The 19,026-nt window shown below is 37.7% G+C and overlaps 4 protein-coding genes across 7 annotated transcripts; 1 reads left to right on the top strand and 3 right to left on the bottom strand.

The window, feature by feature from the left end:
• Positions 1–431: 431 nt before the first annotated feature.
• On the bottom strand, positions 432–7,334 carry LOC109605148 (zinc finger protein ZFP2-like). Of its 4 annotated transcripts, none has more exons than XM_049963484.1 (10): positions 7,052–7,334; positions 6,760–6,844; positions 6,409–6,708; positions 6,248–6,292; positions 5,919–6,180; positions 5,380–5,821; positions 3,407–3,978; positions 1,244–1,536; positions 865–1,183; positions 432–813 (listed from the first exon to the last, which is right to left on the bottom strand). In XM_049963484.1, the coding sequence occupies exons 2-10, from the start codon at positions 6,841–6,843 to the stop codon at positions 698–700; spliced, it is 2,433 nt and encodes an 810-aa protein (XP_049819441.1). In that variant the 5' UTR covers position 6,844; positions 7,052–7,334; the 3' UTR covers positions 432–697. The 4 variants fall into 4 exon arrangements, with proteins under 4 accessions (XP_049819441.1, XP_049819442.1, XP_049819439.1 ...); XM_049963485.1 differs by having other exon boundaries at positions 5,380–5,806; positions 7,052–7,333; XM_049963482.1 differs by having other exon boundaries at positions 5,380–5,824; positions 7,052–7,332.
• Positions 7,335–7,655: 321 nt separating this feature from the next.
• LOC109605153 (BUD13 homolog) lies at positions 7,656–9,682 on the bottom strand. The gene is made up of 3 exons (XM_020021725.2): positions 9,439–9,682; positions 7,963–9,380; positions 7,656–7,900 (listed from the first exon to the last, which is right to left on the bottom strand). The coding sequence occupies exons 1-3, from the start codon at positions 9,537–9,539 to the stop codon at positions 7,728–7,730; spliced, it is 1,692 nt and encodes a 563-aa protein (XP_019877284.1). The 5' UTR covers positions 9,540–9,682; the 3' UTR covers positions 7,656–7,727.
• A 115-nt stretch (positions 9,683–9,797) lies between these two features.
• LOC109605151 (tonsoku-like protein) lies at positions 9,798–14,618 on the top strand. The gene is made up of 11 exons (XM_020021722.2): positions 9,798–9,918; positions 9,973–10,230; positions 10,286–10,448; positions 10,495–10,748; positions 10,804–10,974; positions 11,026–11,637; positions 11,689–12,360; positions 12,416–12,682; positions 12,735–13,245; positions 13,296–14,165; positions 14,217–14,618. Exons 1-11 carry the CDS (start codon positions 9,906–9,908, stop codon positions 14,530–14,532), a joined length of 4,107 nt encoding a protein of 1,368 aa, XP_019877281.2. The 5' UTR covers positions 9,798–9,905; the 3' UTR covers positions 14,533–14,618.
• A 1,306-nt stretch (positions 14,619–15,924) lies between these two features.
• On the bottom strand, positions 15,925–19,015 carry LOC109605152 (xylosyltransferase oxt). Its single transcript, XM_020021723.2, has 4 exons — positions 18,381–19,015; positions 18,183–18,328; positions 17,958–18,127; positions 15,925–17,901 (listed from the first exon to the last, which is right to left on the bottom strand). Exons 1-4 carry the CDS (start codon positions 19,013–19,015, stop codon positions 16,105–16,107), a joined length of 2,748 nt encoding a protein of 915 aa, XP_019877282.2. The 3' UTR covers positions 15,925–16,104.
• Between the last annotated feature and the right edge of the window lie 11 nt (positions 19,016–19,026).

Genomic DNA, 19,026 nt, shown 5'->3' with positions numbered 1-19,026 from the left:
CATTATTTTTAATAATAATTAAGTAATCTTGGTTAAATTTTTCTCGGAAATTTACAATTTAAATTAAAATTTAATAAATCTAAACAGATTTTTCATTAAAATTCTAAAATTAAGTAGAAATGTATAATAAAATTATTTAATTTCTCAAATTTTTCACTTTTTATTAATAACTGGGAATCCTGAGTAGAATATGTCAATAAAATTTGTCGATTTTTATGTAATTTTATCTTAAAATTTATCTCGTTTCTGAAATTCATTATTTTTTATTAATAGTTAAATAATTCTCACTCAAATTCCCAATTTAGGTGAAAATTAATAATTGAAATATTTAATTTTTGAGGTATTTCTGATTTTTTCTTAATAATTAAGAAATCTTGGCTGTATTTTGTAAATACTAAATATTATAGGTGGTATAAGATTTATAGAATAAATATGTCATAAACAAAGATTTCAACTTTATTTTGGTTTCTTGGCATTTACAATTTAATGATTTCATATACGTATTTTTACAAACTGGCTTACACAATTAGAAATATCGCCGCAAATTAATTAATGATTACTATTACATAATTTATCAGAAGGGGTTGCCACTATAATAACTAGGTGTTAAAGTCCTTATAATACAATAATTATAACTAAACTCATACATCAGTATAAATACATCAGTTAATTAATTAATTAACTCTATAAACTAGACTTATTCTGGAACAATTTTTATCCAGGTTTCCTCTTCTTCACCGTTTTCATTCGGTATCCTGACTTTAACCAGCTGGACTGGCCCGTCTGGAGTCTCAATGATCTGAGTCTCTCCACCTAAAGAAAACATTTTATAATTGGTTCAACCATTTAATAACATGTACTTACTAGCAAGGGCGTGTCCGTTGATTATTTCCTCGTAGTCGCCCTCACCAATCACCACCTGTTCAATTTCGTCAACAATTTCACCGTCATCGTTGTTCTCCTCCTCGTCAGATGCTGCGGTGGTAAAATTGATTTGTTGCCCGTCAATCAGAATGTGTTCGGTACCGTCAGCTATGTACAGCTTCGATTCCGCCGGTATGGAGGAACCCGACGCGTCGACGATCTCCATCTCACCGGCGGAGTTGACGGTCACCAGTTGGTCGTCGTCCGTCGTCAATCTCGGCTGGTTCACCACGATGGTGTCGTTCAAGTGTCCCTGCGACTGAAATTAATTTATCAACAAAGTTAATAAAGCTCTCGAACCTCCGAGGCAAGTTATTACCTGCATGTGCTGGTAGAGGAGCGGTTTACGCATGAATCCGGCACCGCAAACCAAACACTCGTACGGCTTCTTGTCCGAATGCACGAAACGGTGGGCGTTGCGGTTGTCGCGGCTGTTGAACGCCTTGCCGCACACCTCGCACAGGAACGGCTTCTCGCCGGTGTGGATGCGACGGTGCTTCTTGAAGTGCTCCGGATACACGAACGTCGCCTCGCACACGTCGCACTTGAACGGACGCTCGCCGGTGTGGGCGGCCTTCACGTGGTAGTCGAGCAGTCGACGTCTCTTAAAACCTGTGAAAGGGGTAGTTTTAATGTTAAGAGTTTGTGACTATGTATTATATTTATGTACTGAGGGAGTGTGATAAATTCTACATACAATTCCTAAATTAAGTGGAAATTAATCTTAAAAACATCTAATTTTTATGATATTTTATATAATTTTAATAATTTTATGTTAAAATTTATCTTATATTTGAAAATTTCATTATTTTTTATTCTTAAATAAGAAATCTTGGCTGAATTCTTCTTTGAAATTTTCAATTTAACTGAAAACTTATCATAAATTACCCAAATTTTGAAAATTTCATGATATGTTATTAATAATTGAAATTAATCATAAAAATATCTGATTTCTGAATTGTTCATGATTTTTTATTAATAACCTTAGAATTTATCAATAAAATTGTTAAATTTAATGTAATTTTATATGAAAATTAGTTTAATTGAGAAATATTGGCAGATTTTATCATTGTAATTTATGAATTAAGTGAATATTAATTATAAAAACATCTAACTTCTGTAATGTTCATGATTTTTTATTAATAATTAGGAAACCTTTGAATTTGTGTATAAAATTGTTGAATTTAATGTAATTTTATATCAAAATTTATTTCATTTTTGAAAATTTCATTATTTATATTTATATAATTAAGGAATCTTGGCTGAATTCTTCTGTGATATTCTCAATTTAGCTGAAAACTTATCATAAATTACTCAATTTCTGAATATTTCATGATTTGTTATTAATAATTGAGAAATATTGGCTGATTTTTTCATTGTAATTCATGAATTAAGTGGAAATTAATTATTAAAACATCTAATTTCTGAAATGTTCATGATTTTTATTAAAAATTGGAAAACCTGTCAATGAAATTGTAGAATTTAATGTAATTTTATATCAAAATTTATCTCATTTTTGAAAATTTCATTATTTATATTTATATGATTAAGGAATCTTGGCTGAATTCTTCTCTGAAATTCCCAATTTAGCTGAAAACTTACCATAGATTACATAATTTCTGAAAGTTTCATAATTTCTTATTAATAATTGAGGAATATTGACTGATTTTTTCATTGTAATTCATGAATTAAGAGGAAATTAATTACAAAAACATCTAATTTCTGAAATGTTCATGATTTTTATTAATAATTGGGAAATCTTAGAAGGATTTGTTAATAAAATTGTTGAATTTAATGTAATTTTACTTAAAATTTAACTTATATCTGAAAATATCATTACTTTTCATTCATAATTAAGATATCTTGGCTGAATTCTTCACTGAAAATTCCAATTTAGGTGACAATTAATCATAAACTTGTCTGATTTCTAAAAATTTCGTGATTTACTATTAATAATTGGAAAATTAATAATAAAAATATTTTATTTCTGAAAGGTTCATAATTTTTCATTAATAATTGAGAGACCTTTGAAGGATTAGTTAATTAAATTGTTGAATTTAATGTAATTTTACTTAAAATTAAACGTATTTCTAAAAATTTCAATATTTTTCATTCATTCAATTAAGAAACCTTGACTTAATTCTTCACTGAAAATTTCAATTTAGCTGAAAACTTCATAAATCACCCAATTACTGAAAATTACTCGATTTGTTATTAACAATTGAAGAATATTAGATGATTCTTTCATTGAAACCTTTAATTAATTGTAAAAATATCTAATTTTTAATAATAAGTACAATTTCTCAATAAAATTGTCGTTTTTAAAGTAATTTTCTCTTCAACTTCTGAAAATTTCATTATTTTTAATTAATAATTAAGTAATATTGATTAAATTTTAACTGAAATTCTCAATTTTGTTGAAAATTAATCATAAAAATGTCTAATAAAGAGTTTGTGACTGGTTATTGTTGGTGTAGCTCACCTTTCCCGCATTCCTTGCAGATGTACCGTTTGTCATCGTAATGCGTGGCCCGCTTGTGCGACTGCAAGTTGGACCGCTGACTGAACGTCGCGCCGCACATCTCGCACTGGAACGGCCTCTCGCCCGTGTGCGTGCGCTCGTGGTCCCTGATCTCCGCCTTGCGTGCGAACTTCTTGCCGCACTCGCCGCACACGAACGGCTTGACGCCCGTGTGGACGATCGAGTGCACCTCCAGATTGTGCATCGAGCCGAACTGCTTGCCGCACAGGTGGCACGCGAACTCCTTGAGGCCGCTGTGCGTGCGCTCGTGCTGCGCCAGGTTCTGGTGGCTGAGGAACGTCTTCGGACACTGGCCGCAGCTGAACGGCCGCGGTCGCACCTCGTGCGTCTTCTCGTGCGCCTTGAACGTGTACTTGCTGGCGAAGTTCTTGCCGCACAGGTTGCAGACGTACGGGCGCAGGCCCAGGTGCGTGTTCACGTGCTCGTCCAGCAGGTTCTTGCTGCTGTACTTCTTGCCGCACGTCTCGCACGTCCACGCCTTGTTGTGGGGGTAGTGCATCCTTCTGTGGATCCTGATTCAAGACAAAAAAATTAATAGATTAATTAATTTTCATTAAAATTATGATCATTATTATTAAAATTTATAATAATATTTGTCAAATATCTGAAATTTTCAAGACATTTTATTAATAATTGAAGAGAATTAGAATTTATCCATAAAATTATTGATTTTAATGTAATTTTATCTTAAAATTGCATTATTTTTTATTTAAAATGAAGGAATATTGGATAATTTCTTCAGTGAAATCTCTCATTTGGGTGAATATTTGTCATAAAAATATCTAATTTCTTAAAATATCATGATTTTTCATTAATAATTGAGAAACCTTAGAAGGATTTGTTAATAAAATTGTTGATTTTTATATAATTTTATCTTAAAATTTGACTTGTTTATAAAAATTTAAATATTTTTTATTTTTAGTTAAGAAATCTAGGCTGAATTCTTCACTGAAATTTTTAATTTAGGTGACAATTCATCATAAAATTGTCTAATTTCTAAAAATTTCATGATTTACTATTAATAATTAGGAAATCTTAGTTCAGTTTGTCACTGAAATTCCCAAATTAAGTGGAAATTAATAATAAAAATATCTTATTTCTGAAATCTTCATTATTTTTTATTAATAATTGAGAAACCTTGGAAAGATTTATCAATAAAATTGTTGAATTTAATGTAATTTTATTTAAAATGTAACTTATTTCTGAAAATATCATTATTTTCCATTCATAATTAAGAAATGTTGGATGAATTCTTCACTGAAAATTCCAATTTAGGTGACAATTCATCATAACTTGTCTAATTTCAAAAAATTTTGTGATTTACTATTAATAATTGGGAAATTAATAATAAAAATATTTTATTTCTGAAATGTTCATACTTTTTCATTAATAATTGAGAAACTTTGGAAGGATTTGTCAATAAAATTGTTGAATTTAAATGTAATTTTACTTAAAATTTAACTTATTTATAAAAATTTCATTATTTTTCATTCATAATTAAGAAATCTTGGCTGAATTCTCCACTGAAAATTCCAATTTAGGTGATAATTCATCAAAAACTTGTCTAATTTCTAAAAATTTTGTGTTTTACTATTGATATTTGAGACACCTTAGAAGGATTAGTAAATAAAAATGTTGATTTTAATATATTTTTTCTTAAATCTCAACTTAATTCTGAAAATTTCATTATATATTATTTATAACTAATGAAATCTTGGCTGAATTTATGACTAAAATTGCCAATTTACTTGAAAATTCATCATAAAATTATCTGATTTCTGAGAATTTCATAATTTGTATTTATAATTGTGAAATCTTGGCTGAATTTTTCATTGAAATTCGTCTTCAACAAGAGTGCATTATTCAATTCGATATTTAGTTAAATGGCCAACTAAATAATAGCAACGTAATACCTGAACAATCTAAGATTGTTGAAGATGCGATTGCACACCTCGCACTGGAAGTCGCCGTCCTCGGCGGCGACGTGCTCATCCAGATGGGCGGACAATTCGTTCCGTTTGCGAAAATCTGCGCCGCACACGTCGCAAATGTAAACCCGCTGACCGTGCGCCGCCTTAATGTGGGCGGCGATCGCCTTGGCCTCGCCGGCGATCACCTCGTCGCCCTGGCACAACAGGCACGTGTAAATTGAGCCGTCGCGTTCGACTAGCGACACATTGGGTCCCAGCGTGTCCTCGCGCTGCTTCTCCTCCAACCCGTTCATGGTCGAGCTGGTCTTTTTCTTCAGTATGTTCGGCTTCTCGGACGACTGGTGGGACGAGGACGAGGAGGGGGCGCTCACCTCCTCGATAACCGGCTCCAGTTTCACTCGCACACCATCTACGGACACATATTCTACTAATATTGTTTCAGTAGAATGTTCAGTAAGGATTAGCGGTGTTTTGGTCACAGTTAAAGTAGGTGGTTAACCGCTTGTGCAGCCTAAACTTACCCATGATGTTCCTCTCAGCCACGGCGGCAGCCTGTACCAGGATGTCTTCGCCGTTTTCGCCTTGTTCAAAGTCCGACTCAGATGAGTGCTCCCCCGTGTTCGACTCCATCATGTCGCTTGTGGCACTGCTTGAAAATGTGCGGGAGTAGCTCTCGCTGGCCACCTGCACTCCTTCCTTACTTTCCTCCTCTGCCTCACCATGGATCTTCACCAGCTCCATTTCTATGTCTTCTATTGTGTGGAACGATTTCTCAGTATTGACCTATAAATGACGGAAAGTTTATGAGTGATTTATCCCAATTTTGCTTTTTAATTCAGGCTTTTATTACCTGATATTCATAAGCGTGGTCATCAGCTAGATAATGCTTCTTTACCTAAAATATATGCAGGTAAAGAATGATGGATTTGAGAACAATTTATGTGCACAGTGTTGCAATTGTCAAACTTTTTATCATATGACTTAAGTAAACATCAAACTTCTAAAACTTACATTAGTAGTGTCCTCATCCGATGATGGTATATCCAAAATCTTCTTGGGCACCTCAGCCTCACTGATTGGCTCAATCTTGGTCTTGTCCTCATCAAACTCTTCATCCTCCTTGTCCGACTTAAAATTGTTAAGCACCTCCGTCTTGATTTCCGTGACCCTGCTCTGCAGTTCGTCCACCTCGTTGCACAACTTGAAGCACTTTTTACACAGCAGTTGAGTCTGTGAGGGGTCCTCCTTGATTTCCCTCTCAACCAACTGGGACACTATTGTGGCCAAAGGACGGCCAGAGTGGGTGGCCACCTGGAAGTTAATTAATTAATTGCAAGCCTCGACTTGTTTTGGCACACTTACATCTTTGCTGAATATGTGGATGGAATTCCTGCTGGATATACAGTTTCCACGACATATCATGCATTGTGTAGTCACGGCGGACATACTAAAAATAAAACGGCTTAGTTAACTGGGATGTGCATAAGTTAAAGCAGGTTCTCAAAAGCATGTTTACCATTTCGTAACAGGAACAAGTAGGTTATTAATTTGATAAATTAATCGGCGATTGCAGCCGTAATTGTGATCAAAACTCAACACTGACAAACTTAAGAAACTAAAATACAATGCTGACAACGCTTAATTTTATGTTTACCTTTTAAACTGGTCGAAATGTTTAGGGAAACATTTATTTTCGCCGAAAACAGGGCTGCTAACAAATGCTGCCAAGCTTCAGAAATGACGCGATGAAAAAGGTTGATCGGACGAGGTTCGTTTGGAGCGTTGGCAACGCACGGCGCAAACTCAACACAAAATGGCGAATACTTAACAGATATTTTCCACTTTTCACTATTGAAAGCGCATCAAAGTCGCCCGGCACGTTTTTAACAAATGGAAAGTTTAATTTTCCTAGTGTTTTTTCTGTAGTTATGGAATTTTTACAGGGCGTCCAATCGTTTTTTATTAGTGTATTTCACAATTGACCACGGCACATCTGCTCTTCCTGTTTACAAATGGTGGGAAATTCAAAATTATGGCCATTACCATTAGTGTTGATCAATATTCCTATTAAATATTTATACTTGATTTGTACCATCTATAAACTAATGGAAGGCAAATTTGTTTAACTTATATTTTCTATGATTGTTTAAAATTGCTTTTACTCTCCTTATCCCCTTGAATTGTTATTTTCAAATCCTTGACTTCATACATACCTTAGTACCTTCCTTCCAAAATTGTTATAATGTTCTAACAAAAACTGACACATTAAATATTGTTTTATTATATGTACATATATATTAAATAAAACATAATTATAATATAAAAAGAGTCTACATGTCTTCCGTGGACCATTTATAGGATTCCTCCAGTTCAGCTTTCTTGGTATTTTGTACTGTAAACCATTTCTTCTCATATCCATTGGACCTATCAACACCATCCCATCTATAACCAGGTCGAATGCCAAATCTGTTTGGCATAAATTCACCTTGATACATTGGTTTTTCTAAAAAATGGTAACACATACATATAACGGTGATAAAGGCAATATAAATAATAAAAATGTACCTGGAACACCAGCGTCAACAGCCTCCTTCTTCTTCTTTTTCCTAATGTAAGCCAACATTGGATCCCCTTCTCTTTCTTGTTCTTTGAGGTACCTTTCCAAATCTTCATCATCCCTGTACCTTGCCAGCGGCTTGCTCATTTCGTACAACTCCTGTGACATTCTCTCATTCATATCCTCCACCTGCTTCAACCCTCTCCCCCATTTACTGTACTTCTCCTTCATCTCCCTTTCTTTCTCCATCTTCCTCATCTCCTCCTCCGGATCCACGGGCTTCTTGTTTCTGACAACGGTCTCGGCATTCCTGCCGGACACGTCAGCCGACATCTTCTTAAACATTTCGTCCTCCCTCTGTTTCAGTGCCATCGTTTCTTTGGCCAGTTCGGCGGCGTTCTGCAGCCCGGCCCTCTTTCCGTCCAACGTCTCGGACATTTTCTTTTTCGGCGGCGAGTCATCCCTCCTCGGCGGCGAAGCGTCTCCGAATCTGGAACGTCCTTGCTCTTTGAATCGCCGCTTCCTTGGTGGGGAAGAGTCGGGTTTGTTTCTTCTTGGAGATGAGTCTGGTCTGTGCCTTCTTGGAGACGAGTCAGGTTTGCGCCTTCTTGGAGGGGATGAATCGGACCTGTGTCTTCTTGGAGGCGATGAGTCCGAGTCTATTCTCGAAGTACTGGGTTCATCCTGGTTTCGTGATGAATGTTCAGTTCTCCTTCTGGGTGGTGATAAGTCCTCTGTTTTAATTTTTCTTCTAGGAGGTGAAGAGTCTTCTGTTTTAACATGTCTTCTGGGGGGACTTACATCATTGTGCCGCCTTCTGGGTGGCGATAAGTCCGAATTTGTTCTTCTAGGGGGTGAAGAATCTTCATTTTTAATGTTTCTTCTTGGTGGAGAAGAATCTTCTACTTTTATATGTTTCCTAGGGAGAGAGCAGTCTTCATTTTTTACCCTTCGAGGAGGTGAACTGTCACTATTCCTTCTTCTAGGAGATCTCTCCACTTTAGGTCTTCTGGTTGGTGAGTTGTCACCATTACTTTCTGATTTAATCCTTCTAGGTGGGGAAAAGTCTTCATCTTTAATTCTTCTTCTTGGTGGCGTATTATCATCATTGTGTGGCGGCGACAGCTTTTCGACTTTAATCTTTTTTAAAGAAGTGGTTTCACTGGATTTCTTTTTAAGTGCGTTGGATTTGGGTATTGTTTTTTCACCCACTTCCAATTTTATACTAATGCCACTACTTGCGGCACTTGTACTGGCCGTTTCACCAATCGGTTGCCATAGTTTGTTGTGCTTTTCATCAACCCTCAATGATGGAGGTCTTTCATCAATAATGGCAACTATTTGGGGTGCGTCTTCGTCAGGACCTTTGAGGTCTTCCTGAATATCATTGGAATGTAAATCAATGTCATCATCAATAATATGCACACTGTAATTACAAAGACGTTTTAACAACGATTTTATTGTGGATTGTTATTTTTACTTACGTTTTAGATACAATTTTCTTTTTTTTCTTCTTCTTTTCGCCAGGATTTTTGCCTATACCTAAATATTTTTTTAAATACTCTTTTTGGTTTATAACAGACATTTGTTTGGTTTATTTTTCAAATGGTTAAATAAGGTTTTTTTAAGGGTTAAACTTCTTCTTCAGTGAGTGTCTTTTAGGTGAATTCTTGTTCCTTTTTCACACTTATTGGTACATTTTTAACAATAATAATCTCCACAATTATTAACAACTACTTATTACCACATTGAGATATCGCAATATTAATAATATATTATCAAAGAAGTAAACAAGTTTAATCAAAATATTGGTGTATAAGAAACACCGGGAATCTAACTAAACTCATGCTAACCTAAAAACAAAATAACCTCCAATATTTGACAGTTGGCGCCAAGTGTTGATTTACAAAAACCGTGTAAATATGTTATAGAAATTTATTAAAATATCAAAATGGATGAGCAAAGTAAACGTTAACAATTGTAATAAGACATAATAACCACCAACCTCCTTCTTTTAGAGCTTCTGAAAAGGAAAAGGAAAGCAACCCTTGACAACAACAAAACACTACTAACAACAGTTTGCACAGATTTGGCTGAGCTGTACGCAGCTGAAGGCAGGTACCGTTTAGCTGTAGACGAGTACAAAACGTTGGCTGACATATACAAGGCTGGCAAGCAACAAATTAGCTATGCACAGGCCAACCGAGGTATTGGGGAGGCCTATTTGGGACTACATGAATTTCATAAGGCACTTGAACACCAACAAAAGTATTTGGGTATATGAACCAGAATAAAATAAGTGAAAGTTTTGTACATGTGTTAATTTTATAGAAATAGCCAAGTCAGAAAATGATAAGTTGGAGGAACAAAGAGCTTTGGCCACAATTGGACACACCTATTTGTCTTGGTATTTGGAAACACCACAGAATCCGGACAAAAATAACTTGCATATGGCTTTTAAAACATTCATGAAGAGCTTAATAATTTGTGAAAGGTACTGTGTACATTTGTCCTTACTTATAATAATTTTATAATTTTAGTTTGAGTGATATTGGCAAGTTGGACAAGATGGACATGACTGCCAGATTGTTCTGCAACTTGGGAGTTGTACAAGATTGTTTGGGCAACTTCAAAAAGTCACTAGAGCTTCTGACCAAATCCATACAAATATGTAAACAGCATGACATTTTTGAACAACTTTATCGTAGTTATTTTGCAGTTGCTTCACTCTATGAAAAAACTAATGACTATAAGAGTGTCATACTCAATTATAATTTGGCCATAGAAGTTGCAAGTAAGCTACACCATTCATGCACACTAAAAAATATAAATCTTAAGTAAATTTTCAGAAAAATTCCGTACTAAACCTGACATGCTGTGCTCAGCTTTATTCTCAAAAGCTGCAACCCTCATTAAGCTGGGTGACTTCCACAGTGCCAAACCAGTACTCTACAAAGCTTACAAGATAAATTCACCAAATGAGGAGGACAGAAAATCCATTGAGCATTATCTGCGAGTTGGTAAGTGTTACAAGCACCTAAATCATTAATAATAACATAACATTTTTGTAGTTGTGGTGATTTGCAGAACTGAGGATCAATTAGTCTTAATGGATGATCAAGTTGAAGTTAAAAAACTGTATGAAAAATTGGGAGACTGTGCCTGTGAACTCAAAAACTACAAAAAAGCCGTTGACTACTACAAAAAGATGTTGGAAACTGCGGAAAAAAGTGGGTGCAGCAAACGAGAACTGGCTACTTGCTATTACAGTTTGGCACAGACTTATAAAGACTGTGAATTGTATGATCAAGCAGTTGAGTATTTTGAAAAGGAATATAGTATTGTCCGGGACAAATTAAAAGACAGCCTAAACACCTTGAGTCAAATAGCGGACGCCAAAGAGTCGGCCTGTAAACCTTTGGTGGAAGTCAAAGCTGTATATGAAAGAGCGTTTGAGGACTGTATAGCTAGGAAAAACTCAAAGGAGGAGAGACGAATGGTGGCCAGATACTTGGAGTATTTGAGGCGGTCCAAAAATAACACAGAAGCCTTCAAAATTGAACAACATTTGAACAAATTAGAGGAACAGGATCAATGCTACTCATCATCGGACTCTGAAAGCATTGATACGGACGTTCTAAGTGGGAATATTGGAGAGGATGTCTGTTTAGATAATCTCACAGGTAATACACTATACAAATCATTAGTTCATTAGTTGCTAATTACTTGTTTAGACATGTCCGACGACTCGGACAACGACAACTTGAACGCCGACGGAGCCAAGACGGCGAGACCCAAGCGCAAAAGGAACATAGTGGTGAAGAACAACAAGGGAGAGACGAAGCTTCATTTGGCTGCCATCAACGGCAACTTCCTCGCCGCCCAAGTGCTGGTGGACCAGGGCCATCCGGTCAACATAAGAGACCACGCCGGTTGGCTGCCGATTCACGAGGCCGCCAACAACGGGCACCTGGATATTGTGCGGCTTCTGGTCGACAATGGGGCCTCGATAAACGACAGAGGCGACAAGAACGGCATCACTCCGCTACACGATGCGGCCTACAACGGACACGTGGAGATTATGGAACTGCTGCTGGACAAGGGGGCGTCGGGGATCACCATGACAGACGAGGGCGACACCCCTTTGCAAGCTCTACAAAACTGGATGAATGGAAATGAGGTCGAATCCCACAGGGAGGCGAAATTTAAGGACGTTTTGAAGCGGTTATCGGAGGCGATGGAGAAAACTGGTCAGCAAGTCAAGGGGGTGGCAAACAGTCACGTCCCAACGTCTCTTACCGTTGTTGACAAGGAGAATATAGGGGAATCACAGGCATCACAGAAGAGGACGTTCATTAGGAGGAATCAAAGTTTTAAGGACGACTATGATACACCACACACCCCAGGTACATTATTTGTTAACTAAATAGTATATTAAAAAGTCAAAACCTCTAATTACAGAGAAGTCAAGGACTGAATCTTCAGAGGAAGGCGCCTGTGAATACAGGAAAGTAATGGAGACACTGAAGAATAAGAACAAGAATCACATCAGCACATCTAAACAAGGAAGCGGCACCAAACGACCTGCCTTAATTCCTGCAGAAGAAGACACTTGGGACGACTGGCTTGAGGACGACATTGGAACGAAGCACAGCAACAAAAAACGCAAGTTTAGTTTGTCCACCAATACATCACAAGTCCGAAATGTCCCTCGCAATCGAGTGTCTGGTAAGTTTCTTCAAAATTTAAGGAGTATTTTGATAATTTGTGTAATTTACAGTTGACTCAAATCAAAGCAGTGACAGCAATGATACCCCCAACGAATATTTGACTGAGTTCGGTGATGACGACATGGAAATAGTAGACGTGTCACCAACACCAACGTGTTACGGAGCTAGACCTAACACGGGCTCCACAGTTAAAAAGAAAACGAATCAAGGGTCGTTATTGGACGCCGGCTTTAGTAAATCCACCACGTCAACGAACCAATTGAACGTAATTAAAAAGAAGACACCTCCATTAAAGGCGAAGAGCAAGCCATTCCAACTCAAGATGACCAACCCACGTTTCAGCGATCCCCACGAGTCGCCCGTGAAGGAGTTGCGACGATCCGACAGTTTTTCCAGCGACGTATCCCAACCGTCGTCGCAGAACATCACAATCGCAGATCCCACTTTGTTCGTGGACGTGCGGATCGAAGGCAGGTTGTACAGGGTGCCGGTGTTGCTGTCTCAGGTGCAGACCCAGACCATCAAATGGCTGGCGGAGCAGGCTGCCTACAGATACGCAAGGTTGGCTTGTATTCTATTCCTAACACATAATTTAATGCGTTTGATTTCAGTAAGGAGTCAATGAAGCCCACCCTGGAGCTGGAGACGAAAAGTGGGGCCGTGCTGGCCGACGAGGACCTCCTGAGTTTGCTGTTCCCGATGGGTGCGATGCAGGCGGAGCCGGTTGAGGCACGTGTCTTGAGATGGAGCCTGCCACCACTCATCGACAGATATGTCGAAAGTTGTGCCCATATGGAAACAGGACAAAACGACTACTTGTCTAAGCTGGCGCAGGAGCTGTCGGACGTCCTGAACGTGTCCCATAAGGGTCTTAGGGGTGGTGTTATAGCTCCGTTTTGCAGGGCAATAAACCACCAAAGTAATCTACTGGAAATCAACTTGTCAGGGAACTTTCTGAGTCTGGAATGCGTTAAAATGTTGTGCTCCAGCTTGGGGTCCCTCACCAACTTGCAAAGCTTGAATTTAAGTTGCACCGGCTTACAAACTAGCCACCTGTCATTAATAAGTAACGCGGTGACTTCAAAGAGCCTAACGAAAGTCGATTTAAGTGACAATAGATTAAAAAATGAATGTTTGCCACACCTAAGCACTTTCACCCAGAAATTGCTGTTAAAAAGCCTTAATATATCAGCGATAGGACTCAGGAGCGAGGTGGATGACGTTCAGTTGCATTTAAATCATCTACAAAGTTTGGACGTGAGCGACAATGATATAACAAAAGAGGACTTGAAGAAGTTACTCAAAACGTTAAATACAAGCACGATAAAAACTTTGAACATATCAAGACTTCGCCCTACAAACTGTCAAGTTTTGCACACGTTATCTGAGGAGATTTTTAAACTTGAACCCATACAAAACTTGCGCACCATTAATTTGTCCCGGTGCAATATCCATGATGCTGAATTATTTAATATTCTATGGTGAGTTACTCTATAAACTATACTAGAGACTTAATAAAATATATATTTTAGGTACCACACTCAAGTTCTCACGTCCATGGACTTGTCATACAATTGTGATTTAACAGGATTATCTTTGAAAAGATTGTTGAAGCATGCATCATTAACTGATATTAATTTAATTGGATGTAGGAACATATTCAACAATTTTCAAGATGACGTAATTATTAATAAAGAACAGAAACGTGAAAGGTGTCTTAAAACTTATGTGGACGACGAAATGTCAAGTCGAAAAATTGTAAATATTTTTAAGAGCAATTTTGACAATGAAAACGTTATTGTGAATGAACTACCTAATTTTTTAGAGATTAGGGTTGTATATAGGTGAAGTACCACTTATTTACACATCATGTAAAATGAATTTTTATCTTGTACATATATTAATTAAGTTATCAAATAAATATTTCATTTTTATCTTGATTTTGTTGTACCAAACTAATAAAATAAAACTCTTTTGTTGAATACGTGATTTATATTTTCGAAATATAATGGCCATTATTAAAAAATATATTTTTATCGTTTTTTTTTTTAAATAGTACATAGTCAACATTTACATACATATACGAAATAGAACAAATGTTTTCTGCCATTTAGATTTGATAAAAACAGCAAACAACATTTAGATTTGAGCATAATGGCTTAATTATAACAAAGTAAATAACTTGCCCTAGTTATTTCATTTGTCAATTATGATTTTCAAGTATTTATTTGGTAAAATTACTGCCAAACGGTTTTGATATTTTATTTACTAATTTTGTAAATTCTATTCAGCAAAAATTGCTCGACGGAAATTTTTTATATACCAAATAATTACTTTGATGGGTAACTTAATTTTATATATATATTATAGTTGATTCCAACTATCCCCCATGCATTTCATTGCTCAGTCTTATTAATAATATATTTTTATATTTTACAAATGGTATTTTCTAGGAACACAATTAATCTAACAATAAAACAATAATGCAAAATTATTACTATTAGTTTAACAACAATATATTGAAAATCTGCAGCATAACTGTATTTAATTTCAGATACACCGTTAGCTAGATGGACAAAATTGGATATATTTGTAGATGGCAAAAATATATGGCCTATTAGAGTTTCTTATAGTATAGTGATAAAGTTTTAAAGAATTTGCCCGAATACTACTTTCATGTAGTGTTGTAGCTTACGTTTTAAGATCAATATATTTACAAATATTACATTACAGGTCACTCAAGTGAGTCTATCAGCTTAATATTTACTTTGTTTTCCTCTTAATAAATTATTATAAAAAAATAATCAGTTAAAAATTATAAAAATAATAAATATAAAATGTTTAAAACGAAATAATTTGGTAAATTGCAGTTCACAATATAAATAAATAATTTTAGAGCTGTTCTACACATACCAATTTATTGTACAGTAGTAATGGACATTAACTTGTTGTAGGTGAGGCAGTGCGCATGCGCATTAAAGTCGGGCTATTGCTTCTATGGTGGGGGAGCTAAGGTGTGCCCATAGCCAATGAGATAACTCCAAATACCGACACGCACGAATGTTCCCGAACATTGCCGATTCTTTAGTTTCAAAAACTATTTGATGGTGTGTATGTGTATGTTGTTAATTATGCGTAAATAAAAATAAAATATTGTTTTTGTCCTTTTTTTGTTCCACATATAATAAATTGGTGTGTAAAACAACTATTATACTAATTAAATTTCGAGTTTTTCTAGTCTGTAATAAAATAAAACTGTAAAACTTGTGTAAATCGCCATCGTGACCATAAAAAAATAATAACTTAGCACCAATATGTATCACAAGATTTTAAAATGTAATGAATTTTCATGGACATTTCCTAAAGCATAAACCTATTATACATAATGTAAAGCCGGTCCAAGATTCACCACATTGTGCCCTACCATATGTAAAACGTCCCGTTAGTCCTATCAACAGTATCCCTATCTATGGCACTTTTTGGGTCGGGAGCATACGAACTCCAAGACGTCTCAACGCATGCATCAAGATTATGACCACACACATTCATTCGCTCCCTATTTACAACACACAACTTCTCAATCGAATAAAACTTGTGGACCAAAGAGTCGATCCACTCGTCCAGATCCGCGTCGAAACGCTTAGCGTTGGCGACGGCCGCATTCTCCATGACTTGCCTCTCCTCCGCGGCGGGCAGAAACGCGTCGAAGCTTCCGGGGAACTTCTTCTTGACGTAGTGCAACGAGTGCCCGTGCAGGAAGTCCACCTGCGCCGGCGACACCGGGTTGCCGGACAGATACTGCAGTGGCACCACCAGGAACTTGACGGTGGCCAGCGTGGCCGTCTTGTACGCCAGCTTCATCGTCCAAACGCCGGGCAAGATTGGCTGTTTCAGGTTCGACTTGGCGTTGCCGATCAGCGAGGACTCGTCGACGGAAATGTCGGTCACCTCCTCCAGATAACCGGCCGGGTTGATCCACAGGCAAGATATGTTGTAGACTTTGGCAGTTTTGTGGGTGTTGAAGTGGTACACGAAGTTGGGGTCGGAGTACGGCGACATTATTTTAAGGAAGTTCCTCGAGATCTGCTCTTTGGGGTCGTAATCGGTGCTGACTAGCATGTAATTCAGGTGATCCATCAGAGGTGAGGGCTTTAAAACTGATATTTTGTTCGTGGGTTTAATGGCTATTTCTAGGTTTCCCACTGAAGTTTGATAATGCAGCAAAGTGTACTTGTATACGTCTTTGGTGTGGTACGAGTTGGCTTCGGTAAATTTGTATACTTGTACGCTACATGTGGAGTTTTCTAATAAACCCTGAATGCGCCGCCCAAAGCTGGCACCTAGAGTCAACAAGCCATCATCTTTGGTGGCACCCACATCCAGTTGATTATAAATGCTCTGCCAGTAACTGTGCAAATTGGGGACGAAGTGTGAGGGCTTGTCTAAGCCGTGTATCCAAAGCTCCAGCTGCAGAATAACAGCTTGATTGATAATGGGTTCGAATTTCCTAGCAAAGTATAGCTGCCTGGACTGGGTGTTTTGAATTCTTTGCCAGTCGTCTGGTCGGAAATCGTTGGGGCTGCACCCACACCAATCCACCACGTGCTTGTACTGACATTTACAACCCAACTTCCTTTTCCAATTGGTCACGTGCAGGTTGTTGTCGACGTAGCTGCTGCAAAACTTGGAATTCCTCAAAACCGTATGGAAAAATGACTCGGCGGGCAACAGGGTGTACTTAAAAATGCTCAACAAGCCAGTTATCAAGTCGTCCTGGTCCACGGCCACATAACGCACCAGAGGCTTGGACAGGGCAATCCAGTCGCTGCCCCCATCGACCTGTATGCCTGTCGGCAAGTTCCTATCACCTATCCGCCACATTCGGTTCTCGCACTCGACGAAGGTCTTGTCCAAGCCCTGTTTTTGAATGAACCTCTGCACTTCCCTGCCGTGCGACTTAACAAAGTTCCTACCTTTGTTGGCGGTCAGGAAGTCGGTTAGTTGTGCCACACTCTTAACAGGGAAGTCTGACTCGCTCAGATTCAAAACGAAGTCCCACTTCCAATCTTTAAGCTCCAACAGCTCTTTCATGCACGACAGCAGCATTTCCAGAAGCGAGGCCCCTCCCCAAATCGTTGCGAAGCGTTTCCTCGTCAAACGCACGTTAGGAAACTGTCGCTCCAGCGGCAGCAGCTCACGGAACAAATAATCTTGACGCTGGAAGCCAACAAAATGATTTTAATCGGTGTTGTTTTGGTGTTTTAGTTGCTTACCACATCGATATGTATGTAATAATAGTGGTTGGTCGTGTAGAGGATCTTTATGAGCCTCTTAACCTGTCTTAAAGCTCGCCCGTTTAGAGTTAATAGGAACACGATTCTGACACTCTTTTTTTCATCTTCTTCATGTGCGAAATCCGTTTTGGCAATTTGTGAGGAGAACTCTACAAAATTACATTACTTTGAGGTGTTGATTGTTTAATAAGAATAAATACTAACTTTTGATGCCAGTTTCATAGATATTAATGGTGAAATACCCCCCACAGGTCTCCGATAAGTCTTCAATGGGGCACTTCATGTTGCAGGACGAGTCAGGAAGTTTGGACGTCGAAGGAGGCTCCTCATTGCCACAAAAACACTCAGTTCTAAAACACATATGCCATAACTAATGTTAAACGAATTGTTTATTGACCTCACCTGTATTGGACACCTGCATATTGAAATCCTGACTGAAGGCACAGATTCATGCAGTATTTTGGCGAGTTTTCCTTTTTGTTGACCCCATAGTAGCCGCTGAGTATCCTGAAGTTCTTTTCATCCTTGTAACAACCTAAGGGTCTGCCCTCGCTGTAATTCCCAGCAGGACAAGCCCCTTTCAATTCCTTTGGATACAACTTGTTGTCCAGGGACAGACAAGTTATGTTGGCCAATAATTGTTTGCATTTTTGTGTTTTCGCCCTGTGTATTGCGGACACCGCCTCTTTGCCGGTTATGTGACAGGCCGGGACAAAGTCCAGCTCCTCAAGCCTTAAAACGCGGCTGTTGTTTGGTGCAATTTTCGGCGGTTCTTTGATCTTGGTAATTTTGGCATCTTCGTCGTCCAGTCGGTCGTTTTGCCCCTTCCTGGCGGAGTTGATTTCATTTTCTACGTAACTATTTGATAAATACTCTTCGTTCTGTGGCTCCCATTGGTTGTCATCGGTCGCCCGGTAGATCGAAACGAAACGTACGGACAGGAATATTTGTATCGAAAGTATAATAAGGCCGCAGATGCAGTAAAACCTGTAGCGACGTATCCATTTACTGTTTTTCACACTTTTAACGTTAACCATTTCAAATTCGA

The sequence above is a fragment of the Aethina tumida genome, chromosome 2, assembly GCF_024364675.1.
Source record: "Aethina tumida isolate Nest 87 chromosome 2, icAetTumi1.1, whole genome shotgun sequence".
Classification (NCBI taxonomy): Eukaryota; Metazoa; Arthropoda; class Insecta; order Coleoptera; family Nitidulidae; genus Aethina; species Aethina tumida.
The sequence above is the reverse complement of the archived record's forward strand: the minus strand, read 5'-3'. Positions and strand labels throughout refer to the sequence as shown.